This window comes from Pseudonaja textilis, chromosome 2, assembly GCF_049901715.1.
Source record: "Pseudonaja textilis isolate UNSWEBS1 chromosome 2, rPseTex1.2, whole genome shotgun sequence".
Classification (NCBI taxonomy): domain Eukaryota; kingdom Metazoa; phylum Chordata; class Lepidosauria; order Squamata; family Elapidae; genus Pseudonaja; species Pseudonaja textilis.
The window spans coordinates 144946584-144965227 of NC_141991.1; the positions used below are offsets into that span (position 1 = coordinate 144946584).

Below are 18644 nucleotides of genomic sequence, written 5' to 3' on the forward strand. Positions count from 1 at the left end.
AGTGTCTGACCAAAAGTTCACTTAGGGACTTTCAGCCCTGATAATCCAAATCCAGGAATGCTACACTACTTATTATAGTGTCCTACACTCACCTAAAAAGTTGTAATGATTTTAATGGGATTTGGATCAAAAGATCATCTTCTGTGCTCCTGCCCATCTGGGTTAGACAACAACTTTACCCTATGATCTGGTGCTGCTGTCTCCTTCTTCCAACTTTAAGGCTAATATTAGTATTGACCTTTTCTGCCAAGGGTTTTTTTTGGAAAGACTTCCTGGATTGTTTTGCCTCCAGCTCAGCAACAATTATTAATCACACCATGACTGGAAACCTGACCCCTAAAAAAAGTTCTTGCCGTAGTGACAAGGCAGTCCTTCCAATGCTATGGCTTCTAGACAACAAACGGGATTGATCAGCTATGGAGGAAAAACCTACCAAAATCCCAGGTACGGTTTTTTAAATTGATAGTGCTGGTAACTAGAAAACTAGAGGGACAATAGAAGTTGTACTTTAAGGAGTTAAGGAACAGGCAGGATGTTGTCTTAGAATCCAGTACTCAAGGACCCCATTTGTGGCAAACATGGCATGACATAGCTCCTGTCACCTTGTTGTCTGGATGTTGGTTTATGATTCCTGCTGGGAAATACCCAAGAGTGTGCTGCACAGAACAGTACCCTTCCCCTTTTTTTCTCCGTCCATCAGCTCAGCCCGATCTAGCTTTCCCAGCCTCCTGGCCTAGAATGTTGGCAAGTGAAAAGTGGAGACGTTGATGCCCAGGATTTGCTCTGCAATATATAAAGCTTGGGTTAAAATTGTTTGTGAAAGGGTTACCTATGTTAAATGGGGGGTAGACACTGAGTACATATTGAACAACTTGCTGCAAAGCTCATCTACTTGCATAAGAAGACATACAAATATAGCCAAACAGTATGATGAATAAAGTTTTATTCATTTTTATCTTTAAAAGGTTCTTTACCTAATTTATTCCATGTTACTAAACTTACCTAATGTTGCTCTTTACCTCCATGTGATGTCTCTGTAGTAAAAGTCCACTTGTTTCCCCTTGTTTTAATCATCAGGTTTATATGCAGGGGTGGGATTCTACCGGTTCTGTCCATCTCTGTAGAACCGATTGTTCTGAAGAGCAGCAAACATAGAACTGGTTCTATGTCTGCTGCTGTTTTGGCCCACCCACTCGCCTGGGCTCTTACCTGTCCTTTATTTCCTGCTTTTTCAACCTCAGCTGCTTTGTGCAGCACAGCTACAGTTGAAAAAGCAGGAAAAGGGGGCTTTTCCAACCTGCACGCAGCACTGCTCAGCTCTCCGGGCAGTTCAGCAGGTTGTAAATTGCACTCCTGCGACTCGTGCGACTCCCACGACTCGTGTGACTCCCGCATGCATGTGTGACACAAAGCAACAGAACCGGTAGTTACACCGGTCAGATCCCATCCTTGTTTATATGCCAGATTTCTTTCAGGATTTGGCAGTGGTATACATAAAATCCCTCCTCCTCCTTTCCAACAACAGCCCTACAAGGTAGTTTGGACTAAAAGAAAGTGATAGGCCCAAAGTCACCCAGTGGCTATGGATAGATATGAATGTGACTTTCGGTTCCCAGTCCTACAACTTAAAGACTATCCCATTGTTGGTCATCTAATGTGGTCATTGGTCTTCTAATGTATTTTTTTTTCTTTGAAAGCTCTGCAGCATGGTGCTATTTTTCCTTCTAATAAAATGGGTATGGTAGCTATTATTGAAGTGTAACTTCTGATTTTGTATTATAGTCAGAACCCCCAAAGTAATAATAATTTAATTATCTCCTATCTTTCGTCAGTCCCAGGGCATTCCCAGAGACATATAAAGTCTGACTTTTTAAAAAATGCATTGGATTGTGCTTACTTCAGTGTAACACTCTTCTAATGTATATTCAAACAATTTATTAAAGATTTATATATGTAAAAAACATTATAATAGAAGAAAGTGGTTTCCTTTTGATCTTGATCAACTGGTGCTAGCTACTGCTTCATGCTCAAAGAAAGGACATATCAGTGTCTGGATCCCATCAAGATTTTAAATGCTAAATTTCCTAATATAATGGCAAACTGAAATGAGTTTTCAAGCTGATCACAGACCGAACAACTCTTTGGATAATCTTTGGGAAATCAGGTCTTATATCTGTTCAGAATCAGAACCAGACATTTGAATTCTCAACCAGCTTCAAGATATAATCCACCTAGAAAGTCTTATGCACAAGTTCCTGTCTTTTGAATCGGATTTATAAAGCACCACTTTCCACTGAACTTTCCACTTTGGCTCATGAACTTTGTTCTGAGAAATATTATTTTGTGACTTATTTGCCCAAGCACCTTCTCAGTTTATGATGAGAAAAAGCTGGCTTTAATCCAAGAACATTTAAAAACGTCAGTCATTTCAGATCACATTCTTAAAGTGAAACAGAATAATACCATTGCTCTTTTGTTGGTTTTGTGGTTTGAATTTTATTATTTGGGGATAGATGGGTTTGTTTTTTCAAAATTCCTACTATTTAAGTACTGTTAAATATTAATGAGTATCTTGGAGGATGAGGGGCTTTGATCTCTTATCTCAGCTCTTGCTTATTTATCTTCTTCAGTATTGCCCAAAGAATGCCAGCAAAGCCACATACATTCTCATTGTGGTAGTATGTCCTAGACCAGGAGTGTCAAACTCAAGGCCTGTGGGCCAGATCTGCCCTGTGGGGTGCTTAGATCTAGCCTGTGGGTCCACCCTGGAAACAGCAAAAATCCAGCTCACAGTGCCTCTGCCAGCGAAAACAGAGCTTGGAAGGACTGCGTGCAGCCCTTGTGAGCTCCATTTTCAATTGCGATGGCCTCCTGTAGCCCTCTGCCAGCAAAAATGGAGCTGGGGGGGGTGGGCTCTGGCAGAGGGCTGCAGGAGGCCATCAGAGCTGAAAACAAAGCTCAGGAGCCCATTTTTGCTGGCAGAACACTTGGGCCACAGGTGCCCCCCCCAACATGAGTGTTGTCAAACTGGCCATGCCCCCCCCGGCCACGCCCCCCAGCCCCACCAAGGTCAAACAACCCTGATGCGGCCCTCAATGAAATCGAGTTTGACACCCCTGTGCTCGACCCACTGAAAGCAATCTGAAAGTTGTAATTATCCCATAAAACACAAGACTTGAATATCACTGTTTAGAATTCTTAGATCCACTGCTAGCCCGAAGCTCTGTATTCTTCAGGAATTCTAGTTTGTGGCTGATTCCTTAGTAAACACCAGTAATACCAGCATTTTGTTTGGCTCATGAACTATTATAGATCAAAGCCATACCCAGGGCAGGTTGGGTCCTTGACACCAGTTTCAGTAGTAGTTCAAGATCATTTCTTCCAGCCATGATCTCTGGCAAGCTCTGCACTCAGTCTTGGAGCCAGAGAACAAACAAATGGTGGTTTGAAAGTAAAGTGAACCAGTGGTTTGCACTGAAAACAAAATAATGGGGCTTTGGAACTCTACATAGTAATAACCATGTTACAGAGAACTCAAACCTGTGCAAATTCTTGCATTTCTCTGCTTTCATTTATAAGAAATGCAAAGTTCTAGCTCAGGTGGCTTTAAAGACAAAAAAACATCAAGAAAATTGACAAAAATATTGAAAACAGAAGAATCCACTTTCTAGGTGGGAAGAATTGGATTTCTTCATTTAAGATTAAACATCATCCAAGCCTCTGTCTTTACCTCTATTTCTGATTCTTATTCACTTACTTCTTACTCAAAATATAGGGGTAACGTATGCATACAGTATGTCAAATAAATAAATAACAGCGTATACTGATACATTATCTAACTAAATTCAACTGCAGGGTTTAATTTAGAGAAACTGAACCTTCTAGGGAACTGGAAGCAAGAAATAAGACCCGGGGTCTCTGATGTTGAAAGAAAGACCCCCTTGGATATCAGCTGAAAATAAAAATCTGGATTACAAAAGGCTAAGAAATGAAACACGGTGTCTTTTTCAATGTCTGTGTGTCACCAGGACCTTTCTCTCCCTAATAGCAAAGTATATTTGTCCAGAAGTGAGCTGCAGGTTATCTGTAGTGTATACAAAGATGGGAGTTCAACGACCGCTCCGAACCTACCTTTCATGCATATGCAAACACATGATCAGCCATAGCTGAGCCTTCAGGAAGAGCCAGACAGTCCAGTTCTGCAAGCCAGGAAGACAGTTGTCAGGATGTCTGGAGAGTTTGGGGAGCTCACACAGACTCCCCTCCAGAAAGTATGGATTCCCCGCACCAGCAGCCGTCTGCAGCAACGCAGGGGATGTGAGTTGGGATGAAAAAGTGGGCCAGTTCTTTCCCTGGAGGAAAAGCTAAGCTCTCTTTCCATGACAGGAGGTTAGAAAAGGGAAGGGCAAGGCAGGGCAGAACAAAATCTTCAGAAGCCATGTTCTTGCAGGGATAATACAGTATATGGAAGCTATAGGAAAATGAGGGCTAAAGCAAACAGTGGCTAATGCCAAGGCCAGAAGTGGGAAGGAGGACATTTTGTCTCTGACACCCCCTTTTTATTTCTCTTTCTAATACTCTTTCCCTCTCTCTTCAAAGCAGGAAGTTTGATCTCTTGCTGAGGAGTTTTGTAATTAGCCAGAGGGCTGTATGCAACCCTAAGGAGAGTACCACAAGTACTCTCTAAGCCCAACTTGCTCTGACAATAATCATTTACGATGAGGGAAGTTCATTACGTTTAAACATCTTCAAGTCTGGTCTCTGAGCTCAATCTTCCTGAGAGGGAGAGACTCTAATCTTCCCAATCATCTGTTCCCCAGCCTGTGTATGGACTTCAACTTCCAGAATTCACCATAATGGTCATGCTGGCCTGCAAATTAATGACTGTGGATCCAGACTTCACCAAAGTGGAAAAGATCTAGGTTAACTGTTACCTATCCCACAATAGTCTGCTGAGGTATAGGTTTTACTCAAAGACTCTATTGGTTGCTTTAGGATTCAGAATTTTAATGCTAAACCAGAAAAAAGTTGGGTGTATTAGACAGAATACCATTTCTCTCTGTTTGTGGGTTCCTGAATCTCATCACAAAATTAGGCTCAGCCTCCACTCCTTTTTCCATTTCTCTTCAGCCTCAGTGCCACAGTTCACCAATTCACCAACTATGGTGATCATGGTAGGATTGCCAGCACGGGGAAAAACTTACATCTCTAAAAAGCTCACTCGCTACCTCAACTGGATTGGGATCCCCACTAAAGGTAAGGAAGGGAATAAATGATTCATTCAAGGTGGATGGTATCAAAGGGCAGAGGGAGAACCACTTAAGCCAACAGAGAAGGACTTACTTAAAAATATCGAGCCATTCTAGTCTCCGTCTCCCTAGTGTTCAATGTTGGACAGTATCGCCGTGAAGCCGTCCAGACATACAAGAATTATGAGTTCTTCCGCCCAGACAATGAGGAAGCTATGCAGATCCGGAGGTGAGGAGCTTATTCAGATCTGACTGGTAGAGTGGAGAAGACGGAGGAGGTTGTTTCCTACCCCAATGCCCAGCGTAATCTGCCAGGATGCCCTCCCACATCCTAGTTTGACTTAAGTTGGGGAGAGGGGCAACAAATAAGAAACTTTCAGATACAATCGTTTTTGTGTTCTGAAAATGTTTCTGTGGCATATATGGAATCCAGGAGTATTCTTGGAAATAACCATTATGCTTGATTGTAGTATTTTCCAATATTCTACCTTCCCATTTAATGTTTTCGTAAAGAAAAATAGAGCCTTTAAAGCAATCATGGGACATATAAGTCTGATGCCCAATTGAGTTGCCTCCTCACATTGGCCCCCTGCATGACCTTTCGGGACCAGGAGATATGGGTTTTGGCAAAACCACATTTTTGGTTTTTGTAAACATGGCTGAAATAATAACAAAGTGCTTAGATTTATATACCACTTCGCAGTGCTTTGCAGCCCTCTCTAAGCAGTCTATAGAGTCAGCTATTGCCCCCAACAGTCTGGGCCTTCATTTTACAGACCTGGGAAGGATGGAAGGCTGAGTCAACCTTGAGCCCGGTGTGATTTGAACTGCCAATTTGCAGTCGGCCGGCAGTCAGCAGACATAGACTGCAGTACTGCATTCTAACCACTGCACCACCACGGCTCTAATAATGCACACGAAACCTTTCTTAATGCAAAAATAATCTTTCAAAGATTCAACATGTGAAACATAATTTGATTGATTGATGATGTGCCAGCGAGTTGGTGTTGACTATTAGCTGGAACATAGATTGGTTTCTCCATAACAATCTGACCCTAACTTGACCTTTCAGGTCTTCAACCTGTGCATTAATTGCCACCATAAATGAGGCCATTCATCTTGATGATGGTTGTTCATTTCATCTTTTTCCTTCTTCCTTTTCTAGCATAAGAACCTTCTCCAGAGAGCTAGGTCTTCACATAACATCCACAGTAGGATCATTTGAGCCTGGCGGTTTGGGCCTTGAGTGAGAATTCTGGGTTGATTGATTTGTTGGCCCTTTTGTTTGTTTGGTTGGCTGTCCACAGGATTTTCAGCAGTCTTCTCCAATACCACCCATTCTCTTTCTAGCCTACCTCCTAAAAATTCAAGTAGGTAGCTTGGTTAGCTAGAAAGACACTTTGCCTCTTCCATATTCCTATATGCTTTTCTTTTGTTAATGTGTTGGTTGGTTGTTATTTATTTATTTTGGTGCTGCCACAGCAATGGATCATAGTGTGTTATCTCTTTCTTACCATCTCTTTTAGACAGTGTGCATTAGCAGCTCTTCGGGATGTCAGAATCTATCTGACTTTGGAAGAGGGACAAGTGGCGGTAAGGTGGCAAAGCCCATGTAGATCTAATCCTGTTGTCACCTATTTCAGGCTGCGTGCCAATTCAGTTGCCTTGTCTTCTCCATTACATAGGTTTTTGATGCCACTAACACTACACAGGAACGCCGTGCCCTTATCTTGCAGTTTGCCAAGGAGAATGGCTACAAAGTAAGTGGAAGAAATAAAGACCCCACAATGGGGTGTTACCTAGAGCTGCAAATTTGCAAAGGGTTGAGTGAAAACCCTTAGAGATCCTCAAGGTTACATTTTTTTAAAACTATAGAAAGAAGTTAAGAATATGACTGGAAAATAATCAAATTAATGTTTAATCAAATCAATGTTAGTTCTTGTCCTGATCTCACCTTGTAGTTTTGAAGTCTGGACTTTGTCACACTATTCAGTTGCAAGGCTGGGTTTCTGACCTATTCTACCCTCTTTGCCACAAAGCAAACTGAAAATACAGACTGAATTAAGCAAACTGGGTTTTTGTTTTTTCTTTTATTTACTTACCTTTATTTAATTTGCTTCCTACTTTCACTTACAATGCAGAAGAAGCAAAGTTCAAAATCCTGTTACATTCATCAACCATTACAAGCCATTAAGATATTAAAAAACAAGTAACATCAGTAATTTTTTATTCTAGAATACTTACTAAGACAATACAGTTCAGTTCTTAAAGCAAATTAATCAGTTCTAATTGTCAGTTAGGTGACATTTTTGGCTGTGATTAGATGAGAAAGGTATTTTAAAAATAATTTCATTCAAAGTTGTTTTTAAAGAAACAAGACAATGCAAATTAAACTCAGAAAGGAAAAGCAAAGCAAAGAAAGAATAAAAAGCGCAAGAAAACAGAAAAAAGAAAGAGAAAAGAAAAATATTTCAAGAAGTGACCTCTGATCTTCATTACAATGAGTACAAACACCATTTATTCTTCATCCTCTATAAGACTGCATGCAAATATATCTTCTTCCTATTACCCACTCCTTATCTAGACACAAATCCATAAATCATTTAACATTTCAGTTCTCGTGTTGGCCAAAGTCCATAAAAGTTTCCAATAATTTTATAGAAACATGTCTTATTTTAATTGTGGTCAAACAAACCAATTTTTTTACTCCTTCCATTTGCTTCTAGGAATCTTAATGTTTAATTCATTCAGATGTTATTACAGGATTTGCTCTGTCTTCAGATTTTATTTTTCCCACCTCGAAAGCTACTTCAAGGCTTACATCCCTTTTGTAAACCTAATAAGGAGGCATTGTCCAAGTCATTCTTTTCACTTATCATTTGTATTTCCACTTTAACTGTCACCTCTGCCTTATAATCCATATATTTTTCATTTTCCAGTATTTCAATAACTTCTTTATATTGTAATATTTCTGCCTCAGATGAGACTTGTTTTAGCTCTTTGGCCCATAGATTTTCCAAGGTATTCTCTTTCATAACTGTCATTTCCTTTTAAATATCTTTTTTAACATAATCTAGACATAGAAGCAGACATAACTGCTGACACTGTAGCTCCCAGTTTCTGTCCTGATTCTTCAAATGTCTCCTGGAGTATTTCAAATGGCATACCATGATCTGTTATTTTGTCTCAATGCTGATGAAAAGCAAGCCTGCATCTTCATTGTTTTTTTATGCCTAGAATATTTAGCCCCTTCTAGTATCCAATTTCTGAAAACATAAAGCCTCAAATTTTTATTATAATTTAAGGTAAGCTAAATAATTTAGTTCCCATGAAGATGCTTTTTATATAATTATTTTCAAAATCTTACAACAAAAGCCCTAGTATTTCAAGGTTGTCTGTTCTCTGAATTCATTTATAACTTTCTTGAATTAAATTGAATTTAATTTGGAATTAAAATCTTTAGCTTTGGCAATTTGCTTCAAATTCTTTAGATTCTTAAGCTTATACTGCAAGTGATTTTTTTATTTTATTCCAATATAAATGTAAACTCACCAGGTTTACTCCCCATTTTTAGTTAGGGGAGGAAGGACAAAAATACATCCTTCTCCCCCAATATGGGTCATTTCCTAGATACTTCAGTTTGACTGTTGCCCTAGTAACTTGGAATTCACAAAAATAAGGTCATGCAGGGCGCGCATAAGCGCAGAAACGTGCCTACCGTCCCTGTCCTATTGTTTCTTTTTATTTTTCTTATATGTATCAATTTCATGTATTCATAATTATGTTTATACTTATACCTATTATCTTGTAAGCGAATGACAAATCAAATAAATAAAATAAATAACCTGACCCTTTAAATCATGGATTATATTAAAATGCTAATACGAGATGTCACATCTGGAAGATTCCCAGTAGGGCTGTTGTTTTTTCTTAGCTAAATTTGCAGGTTGCATATAGATTAGGCATCAATCCGCCATGTGGGTTCACTTGCCTTTCTCCCCATTACCACCATGTCTCAAACTGCCAGCAGGTTCTGAAGGCTTACATAAAAATACAACATCTGAAAAATTTGCATAATCGAAGGAGCAATTACTGCGATTTCATATTCTTTCCACTCTGAAAATAATTGTTTTTACCAGTTGTAATAGCTGCTTGGTGGCTGACTGCATAATCTTTTTTTTCTCTTTCTGTGACCACCCCCTCATCTGCCACCAAAGGTTTTCTTCGTTGAATCCATCTGTGATGATCCAGACATCATCCAGGAAAATATCAAGGTAAAACTCTTTTCTGTGCCTTTTGTCAGATATTTTGGCAATGTTTCAAGTCTGGAAAAGCACTAAATCCAGATATAAAATTTATATCTGTCCATGTTCAGGGGCATTCATTTGCATAGTTCAAAGGGATGGGACTTAGCCATTGTAAAATTAATTCTGGTTTGGTGCAAAGGTTTTGGGTGGTATTCGAAAGTAAACTGACAACCAGCTATTAACAACTAATAATGGGGCTCCTTTAGGGCAGGGGTTTAGTACCATTCTGGAATAGTGCTACTGTGAAATAATAATATTGTATTCCAGAAAAGTGTCACATCTGTAGTAAAAAGCAACCTGAAATAACAGCTGATAAGTGCATGAAAAGGAGAGAAAGCTAGATAGTGAATAACTGCATTTATTTCGTTCATTTATTCATTTTATTATAGTTGCCCACTCCAACAGATTCTGAGTGGCTGACAGAGTCAAATACAAGACAAAACAATTGAAAACATAAACAACGCAAGAGCCTGGAAAACAGTACAATAGCCTCCTCCCCCCAAAGATTTAAGTCCAGGACTGGGATCTAAGCCAGGTTTTAAGGACACTTGGAAACCCTAGGACAGTGAGCATCATCCATATCTCTGGGGGAATGCTGCTCCAGAGGGTGTGGCTGTGAGGGAGAAGCCATACTTTCTGGGTCCCACAGGTTGGCCGCATTTCATGTAAGGGACCTGAAGTGCCCCCACTCTGTCCAAATGTATTGGGAAGATAGAAACAGTGGGAGGGAGGTGGTTCCTCAGGTAACCAAGCCCTGTGACATCAAGGGCTTGAAAAGTAACAACCAGCACCTTGAATTGCACCCAGAAACCAACTGGTAGCCAACACAGTGGTGACATGTGGCCACAATGAGAAGTTACGGCTCATGCTGCTGCATTTTGAAGCAGCTGTAGCTTCCAAATGGTCTTTAAGGGCAGCGCTATATGGAATACATTGTAGTAGTCCAGTCTGCAGGGCCTACCGGTTGAAGAAAGCAATATACACAATATACCTGTGGAAAGGCCTTCCTGGCCACAACTGCCATCTGCTCTTTGAGCAGTAGCTGTGAATCTGGGACTCCCCCAAGTTGTACACAGGTCTTGATGGGGAAATCAAGTCCCATCCAAGGCACAGATGTGAAGGTTCCCAGCCTAAGAGGCCCAACAGCCACATCCACTTAGTCTTGTAAGCATTGAGCCAAAGTCTCAGTGCTTCTCCAATCCAGATCCAAACAGTTTCCCAAAAGTGGATCAGTACCTCGACAGATTTCCTTGCAGAATCTGGGGCAGAGATGTAAAGCTGAGGACACGTCCTTCCTCTCTGGCTTTCTAGACTCATACTAATCCAGCTAATATCAAAGATCACCAACCTGGTTGGGCATCTCTTCATCATGTTCTCTATCTCCACCCTATATCTCTTCTTGCCTGGTATATCACCCACCCACAGCAAGTGAAGCTAACCAGTCCTGATTATAAGGACTGTAACCGGGATGAAGTGGTGGAGGATTTCCTCAAGAGGATTGAGTGTTACCAGAAAAGTTACCAGCCATTAGATGACGAGTTGGACAGGTAAGGAGGGAATGTCTCTGCTACTATGTTGGGGTGAGGCAGGTACACACAAGGCCATCTGCGTTGCAGGGCATTTGAATTTGCTGTGGCTTGCAAAACATGGCATCAAAAAGATATCAAGGTTAAAAAGTCCCCACCCACCCCCAGCAAAAAAAGTTTACACTGCTCATGATAGCATAAATGGTTTTGGGAAAAACTTTGTGCCTTCCATTAAATAAAACAAGTGGACTGCCAAGAATTTTGTTGCCAGTTCAATTCTGAGTATCCATAATTTCAACAAGAGACCCCTGGATATCCACAAGAAGTTGTTTAAGGGGTGGAGTGGAGAGAAAAAAAGTGGGGAAAGGAAGGCATCTGCTGCTCCTTCACACAATATGCATACACAATTCCAAATATGACAATGCCTTTGCTTGTAATCAACATAAATTAAATATATTCTGTAACTGGCACCAGAGTTTAATGGTCAGTTTTATCTTTCATATTTGTGGAAATGGGTAAAATGTATATTATGTAATGATGGTAGAAACTTCCACACTGCCAGCATCATTTCAACCACCAGATCTGTCACAAAACAGATTACACCCAGAAACAGTCCACAATCACCTTCATGTCTGCCTCTCACGATACACAGAGAACACCATAAGCCACTTTGGGTACAGTATATCCTTTTTTCTTCCATTAGGTAGGTAATTATGTTACCTAATCCATGTCATATTATCAGAAGAATCTGAGGAAGACACCTAAATAGTTAAACTTGTGTGCCATCATGTTACAAGCTTCATCCCTTTTGTAGGCATGTTGTGGCATCACACACACACACACACACATACTCACACACACATACATGGAGGGGCATGAGTGTTTTGTCATTTTGACAAAATTGTCAGATTCTGTAGATGAACTGCTTCTGCTCTGAACTACCATCACTTGTACCGTTACAGATGTTCCTTCTCCCAGTCTAAAAAAAAAAGTAAAGTAATTTCCAGTATTTTGCATTTTCCTATTTGTCAGTAGGTATGTAAACAAACACCATGAGATCCTCTCAAGGTTATCTGGCCACTACTCCTCCGTCAGATTTAAAAGTAGCTGTCAGTTATGAAGCTGAAACAATAGCAGGGTTGACATTTTTACAACTAAGCACCTTTTCCAAAACAGCTGTGAATGTGTTTTGCGTGTTGAAACAGCAACTGAGTTAGCAAGGAAGAGAATAATTAGGTTCTAAACAATGCATACGGGAAAAGGCAGGATTTGGAACAGATTTGGAACTTTCTGTGAAGGGTGGGGAGAAGAAAATCATGGAGAAAGGGTGGGGAAGAGAAAGTACGGAAAGTAAAGAGGCCGGAGGCAAGTTGAGGCATGAGTTTCTACCTGGAACTAAATTAACCTTTTAGAAAAATAGTAGTGATTCAATTACAAGCATTGCAACAGCTCCAATAAATTGGACCACAGTCAGAAATAAATGTGCAGTTCCTCCAACCAGCCTCGACATGCAATCACTAGAGGCCAGAGGTGAATCTCAAAATGGCATTCTTTCTACTAAGGAATACAAAAAAATCTAAGTACTTTATCTTTTATATTTAACCCACTGATCTTCAAGTGAGTTTTCTAGTAAAACAATATCCATGTTTCCAATTGTTAGTCTGTTAACAAAGAAGTTTGGGGGCGGAAGTTTTTAAGAAGGCTGACATTACTGCAGTGCTTTCTAGCTATCTGATCATTGCATCACAGGCTAGAATTCATCTCTATAATTGTATTTTATTCCTATATCTAGTACTGGTATGTATGAGAGCTGTGGTCTAATGTATATAGTATTCTGAAATTAATCTTTGCTTGTCTAATTTTGTAATGAATATTCTGTCTCCATTCTTCTTAAGCAAAAGATAAAATTTCTATGAGAATATGCTGTAGGAGACACCCTCAAAAAAAAAAACCCCACCCACCTTAACTCTATGAGGAATGGACCCCATCTTGAATTTCATTCTGGTAAAAGTGTCTTTTCCAGTCTAATGCCATGTGACTACATTTCCCAAAATTCTAAGCATTTGGAGATAGGGTTAGGGAAAGCTGTTATAATTTTGGTGAATATTTAATACCAGTACTGAGAATCAGTAGTAAAATATTGTTAGGAATAATCAGGAGCGAATTATGCTGGTTAAAAATGCCACATTTTTGAAAACCAATATTGAAAGAAAAGCAGGCACTAAGAAATGTTGAGTGCTTAATCCATGAGAGTGGTGAATTGGTTACCCCACAAAGCTGTTGCACTACACTCCCAGAAAGCCCGTGATAGAGGGTAAAGATGGCGGAGAGTCGTAATTCAAACATCTGGGAAAGTCAGAGTTTTCCCAGACTTTATTATAACTAACAAATGGATTAGCTTCTACAGATCCATCCAAACGAACGGCTCCTCAAATGTGACTTGGTTATTCTTCTTACTGTAGTTCCCTGTCCTACATTAAGATCTTCAATGTTGGCAGTCGGTATCTAGTGAATAGGGTCCAGGATCACATACAGAGTCGCACAGTTTATTACCTGATGAATATCCATGTGACACCCCGCTCCATCTACCTCAGTCGGCACGGGGAGAGCGAGCTTAACCTCCGGGGGCGGATTGGGGGTGACTCTGGACTATCTGAGCGTGGCAAGCAGGTATGCTTATCATATTGTTACACCTTGGTATGTTGTTGCATGTAAGATGTTTCAAGTCAGGCCAAGCAGCGTAAAAGCATCAGCCGTTTGATGTAGTGATCAAAGCACCAGGCTAGCACTCACAGAAAGAGCCTGTGTGTTCCATTTCTTCCTTAGGCATATAAAACCATGTGGGCAACTTTGGGTCAGTCACCCTTTCCCAGTCCTAGGAAGTTGGCAAAAGGAAAACGCTTCTAAAAACCTTACCAAGAAAAATGTAAGGACTAATCCAGGCAATTGCCTGGAGTCAAATAAAGCCAAATAAAATAAAATAAACTTTATCACAGTCAAAGACCAGAACAAATAAAAACACTCAATGAATATCCAGTTAAAAATTCTAGAAAAAAGTAATAAATAACAGATAAAATCTATATTAAAATCACAATTGCCAAATCCAGTCTGTCAATTACATATGGTCTAACTATACTATAATAATAATCCATAAACTGTGAGGCCCGTAGTCAAATAAATACTAAAATGCAAAGAAATAGTAATGTAAAAGGGTTTGCCACGTTAGTTGTGTAAAATCGCTAAGGTGGAAAAATGTTTTTTTCCGATTATTTCTATAAAAGGAGCATCAAAGGAGTATCTGTACAATGGCCTCCACCTCTCCTGAGCCACAGGAGCAAGGAGTCAGATCTGGTTTGAAGGCACATAGAATTCAACAGAATTAAATGTGCTATAGCTAATTTTGTTCGTTAAACCCCACTGAAAATATTTAGGGAGCAGCTACATAGGAATCTTTGGAATAAATATATCCCCAAATTCAGGCACTGGATCTTTTATTGGGTTTACATAAACTGAACCATTAAAATCAACCTAGTTGTAAACCACCATTAACAATTATAAACTGGAGGCTTTCATCTCAAAGCCACCCAATTCCTCACAAATCTAAAGTCCTCTATATCCTTGTATCTGTTTTCCATGGAGTTTCTAGAAGTTGCTGTGGCTTTTTAAAGAGAATTATGAAAGACTGCATCTATGAAGGAGACTGGATGTTCTGTATGTTGGCTGCTGTACATTTGATGACAGCTGTGATATTTAAAGGTTATCCTTGTAAGATTTTCCACCCCAGGTGTCCATTTTCTATTTTTTTCCCTCCCTCCCTTTCTTTGTCAGTTTGCCTGTGCCTTGGCCAACTTCATCCGTTCCCAGTATATCCGCGACCTCAAAGTCTGGACAAGCCACATGAAACGCACAATCCAAACAGCAGAAGCATTGCATGTGCCCTATGAACAGTGGAAAGCATTGAATGAGATTGATGCGGTGAGAAGCTATCCTTAACACATCCTGGTTCTTAAATTGCAAGGGTAGCCCTTAGGGTTGCACATTTCTCTCACTCTCGTTTACCGCAAATTGCCTTCTATGACCAAGAGAGAGAGAGGCCTAACTCTCAAGACCAGAGTTCCTTCTTTAGCCTGCGCCCATGGAAAGCATATGAGAGAAACCTGATCCCTTGCTTCTTCATAAACTTTCTTTCGGCTGACTTTTCTTCTTAGTGTCCAGAGCTCAGGGATTCCAAATCCTGCATTTGTTTCAGGGTGTCTGTGAGGAGATGACTTATGAAGAAATCCAGGCCAGTTATCCACAAGAGTTTGCCCTGCGAGATCAGGACAAATACCGCTACCGCTATCCTAAAGGAGAAGTAAGAACTGTGCAATCTGGAACACGGGTGGATTTAGGTAGCATGTTACAAAAGGGGGAAATGGGCAAATCTAACATGTTCCCCAAAACAGAGGAAGATGTGAAAAGAAAGTATTATCACTAGTCAAAGAAAAATGGCTAAAATTGGAGTCCCCCTTAAGGTTATAAAGAAAAGCAGGTCAAAAATTCTAATCTAACACCAACAGAGAGGCCTCTCCAAATTTCTTCCTTCAGTCCTATGAAGATTTGGTGCAGCGCCTGGAGCCGGTCATCATGGAGCTGGAACGACAAGAAAATGTCCTGGTGATTTGCCACCAAGCTGTCATGCGCTGCCTCCTTGCCTACTTCCTGGACAAAAGTGCAGGTATCAGAGTCCATTTTTCCACATTGCAAGACTTCTCCCCCTTCCTGATTTAGTCTTCTTAGCTGAGAGCCTGGGAGACTGGTGGTGGCAAAATCCTCTGTGTATGATTCTTCCTGTATATATGACATTTTCTCTTCCCTATTATACTTGCCAGTGGCGGGGAAATTGAGGTTGCATTTACAGAAGGGATGGATTGTTCTTATGCACCAGTTCTTCCTTAGACTCTCTGTGTACTTCTGGAGATTACTTTTGTTTCATTTGCCATTCTTCTTTTTCAGAGGAATTGCCGTACCTCAGGTGCCCATTGCACACTATTCTCAAGCTCACCCCTGTGGCATACGGTAAGTCCCTTCCTCCTAGGCAAGGATCCATTTGGGTAGCAAACATGTCAGAAGTCTGCTTTGGGGGAGCATGCAGATAGCAGGGATTAGGCACTGAAGATGAATGTATTGTAAAACAAAATATAATATACTCACATTGCTACCTAAAGTAGGGGTGTCAAACTCACGCCCGCAGGCCGGATGCATCAGGCACAGGCCATGCCCACGCCCAGTTTAGCGAAGGGTAAAAAAGCCACGACACATCATGTGATGACATGACACTGTGAGTGACACCCCTGACTGAAAGAATGCTTACCTAATGGTGGTTGGGAGTAAATTGTTCTCTAATGCTCATAAGCTTCCTCCCATTTTGTGGCTATGTAGTCACTGATACACTCCTTCAGCGACTTCCTACTGTATGAATACTGCGGAACATGCAGGGAGAAACAGCAAGAATTGCTGGCCTATACCGTCTTTTCCAATTCATTGATTCTAACGTGGTTTGCCATTGCTACTTTCTTGATCTTTTTGACTTCACTGTCCGCTGTAAGCTACAGTCCTAGAACTTTTGCCTGCCCTACTAGACAAATCCAATCCTGCTTAGCTTCTCTAAGATCAGCTAAGTTCAGTTGTGCGTTGCCACCTAGCTGGACTACAGTCATTAAACATCTACCTGAACAAAGCTACACATCTCCTTCTCTTCTATATTCATCTCTGCATGCTACACAACACTGTGTTTCTGTGAACACTCAGCAGCCTATTGGCAACAACCAGCATACTGGAGTTCCAGCCTTTTTAATTCTGCTCAATGAAGAAAACAGGCGGTTCCAAATCAATTATTCATGCCAACCAAAGCAAGTCATGACTATTTTCAGAGAAGGGAGTTTGTGCAGGCCTAGCATGTCATCCTGAAGCCGATAAAGCCACTGGCAGTGAATGAGTGTTTGGAACTCCCATCTACCATCAGTAATTGGGGGTTCATTCTTTTGGGGACAGGCTGCGAGGTGGAATCCATTTTTCTCAATATTGAGGCTGTGAATACACACCGAGAACGCCCCACGGTAAGCAGGATTCCTGTCACGGGTGGTTTTATATGAAAACCTCTGGAAAGAGGCTGTGAAGGAAGCTGTGATTGGCAAAGGGCTTGTATGACCTGAAGCTTTTCAGCCCCATCGTGTATTCCTGGTTATTGACTTGACAGGTGCTCCTGTTAAAGATCATTGTATTCAGAGTTGCATCTCTATGTAATATTTTCATCTTATCTTCACTCCCCGCCCCCAAAACACCCTTAGCATTTTTCCTACAAAGCTAGCCAGGCCCCCTTGTATCGGCACTACCGCACTGTGCCAATGGCTAGCCCTGAGCCCACCAAACAACCCTGCTGGAAAGATCTGGGGCGCTCTCCTCCCTCTTGCCTGTTTGACCCTCAGGTAAAAGAATCCTTTCTTCACCTGACTTCCCTAACCTAATTCTGCCACATCAGACTTTAATCACTGTGCTTTGCTGTGCTATCTCAATGCTTTTACTAACCTGTCCTTGAGAAATTCCTTCAAAGCCCAAAGACACGATTTCACGGTGCCAGACTGTTCACAAGAAAATCCTATGTAGATGACAAGAACTAGTCAAATATTCTGCAATGGGTTTATACTGAAAGAAGTGGTAGAACTACTCTTCTCTGCCCAAGGGCAGAGTTGAGGAACAGAGCCAAGATACACTGGCTACAATTCGAACACTCTGGATACTTGAAATTACTAACATAAATGGATGTACAGTAGATAGGCTTCAGTTCTTCACTGTATTTCCTTTTCAGGTCAAAGTGGTGCTTTAAAGTTTTTCTTTCCTTTGTCTTCTTGCAGAATGTTGATGTGTCACGAGAACCTATGGAAGCCCTACACACCGTGCCAGACCATTATTAAACACTAAAAACAAAAATAAACTTACTTTATTGAAGAGGTTCTATTACTAATATAGATGTGCAGTGCCATCTAGAGAAACATGACTGGAATGCAAGTTCTGAGCTACTTTCTATCATTTTATACATGTAGACATATCTCATCCAAAATGTCTATAGAGATCCTCAGTCACCCAGCTCATGGTTGTCCCAAAGGTGTTTTTTTAAGAGGCAACTGGACCTTCTGGTTTTCCTTTGAAGACGTTTCGCTTCTCATCCAAGACGAGAGCTCTGACTGGATGGTGGGGAATGGAAGGATTTATACTCCTTGCAGACAGCTGGTCATCCTGTAGTCAGCAATTTTTCTGGAAATCCGTTCATACTTCTGCACCGTTCAAAGGGCCTTCAAAGAAAAATCAGAAAGCCCAGTTGCCTCTTGGAAAAAGCACCTTTGGGACAACCACGACCTGGATGACTGAGAAACTTCATAGACATTTAGAGATGCACTTTGGAATGAATACCCTTTGAATGGTGCGGGAGTATAAATGGATTTCCAGAAAAACTGCAGACTACAGGATGACCAGCTGTCTGCAAGGAGTATAAATCCTTCCATTCCCCACCATCCAGTCAGAGC

The 18644-nt window shown here is 40.8% G+C and overlaps 1 protein-coding gene across 5 annotated transcripts; it reads left to right on the plus strand.

The window, feature by feature from the left end:
* The first annotated feature begins 274 nt into the window (after window positions 1-274).
* On the plus strand, window positions 275-18069 carry PFKFB1 (6-phosphofructo-2-kinase/fructose-2,6-biphosphatase 1). 5 transcript variants are annotated; one of them, XM_026711318.2, is made up of 15 exons: window positions 275-444; window positions 5131-5256; window positions 5382-5478; window positions 6776-6842; window positions 6935-7009; window positions 9467-9523; window positions 10982-11103; window positions 13545-13752; window positions 14911-15057; window positions 15332-15436; window positions 15670-15799; window positions 16078-16140; window positions 17116-17180; window positions 17412-17549; window positions 17976-18069. In XM_026711318.2, the coding sequence occupies exons 1-15, from the start codon at window positions 417-419 to the stop codon at window positions 18033-18035; spliced, it is 1488 nt and encodes a 495-aa protein (XP_026567103.1). In that variant the 5' UTR covers window positions 275-416; the 3' UTR covers window positions 18036-18069. The 5 variants fall into 5 exon arrangements, with proteins under 5 accessions (XP_026567103.1, XP_026567105.1, XP_026567102.1 ...); XM_026711317.2 differs by lacking the exon at window positions 275-444 and adding an exon at window positions 4158-4317; XM_026711320.2 differs by lacking the exon at window positions 17412-17549.
* Window positions 18070-18644: the final 575 nt, after the last annotated feature.

Coding starts and splice junctions, on each gene's coding strand:
- PFKFB1 (XM_026711317.2), top strand. CDS start 4,227: ATGTCTGGAGAGTTTGGGGAGCTCACACAGACTCCCCTCCAGAAAGTA. Junction 5,257..5,381: donor GATTGGGATCCCCACTAAAG/GTAAGGAAGGGA, acceptor CCGTCTCCCTAG/TGTTCAATGTTGGACAGTAT. Junction 15,437..15,669: donor ACCGCTATCCTAAAGGAGAA/GTAAGAACTGTG, acceptor TTCTTCCTTCAG/TCCTATGAAGATTTGGTGCA.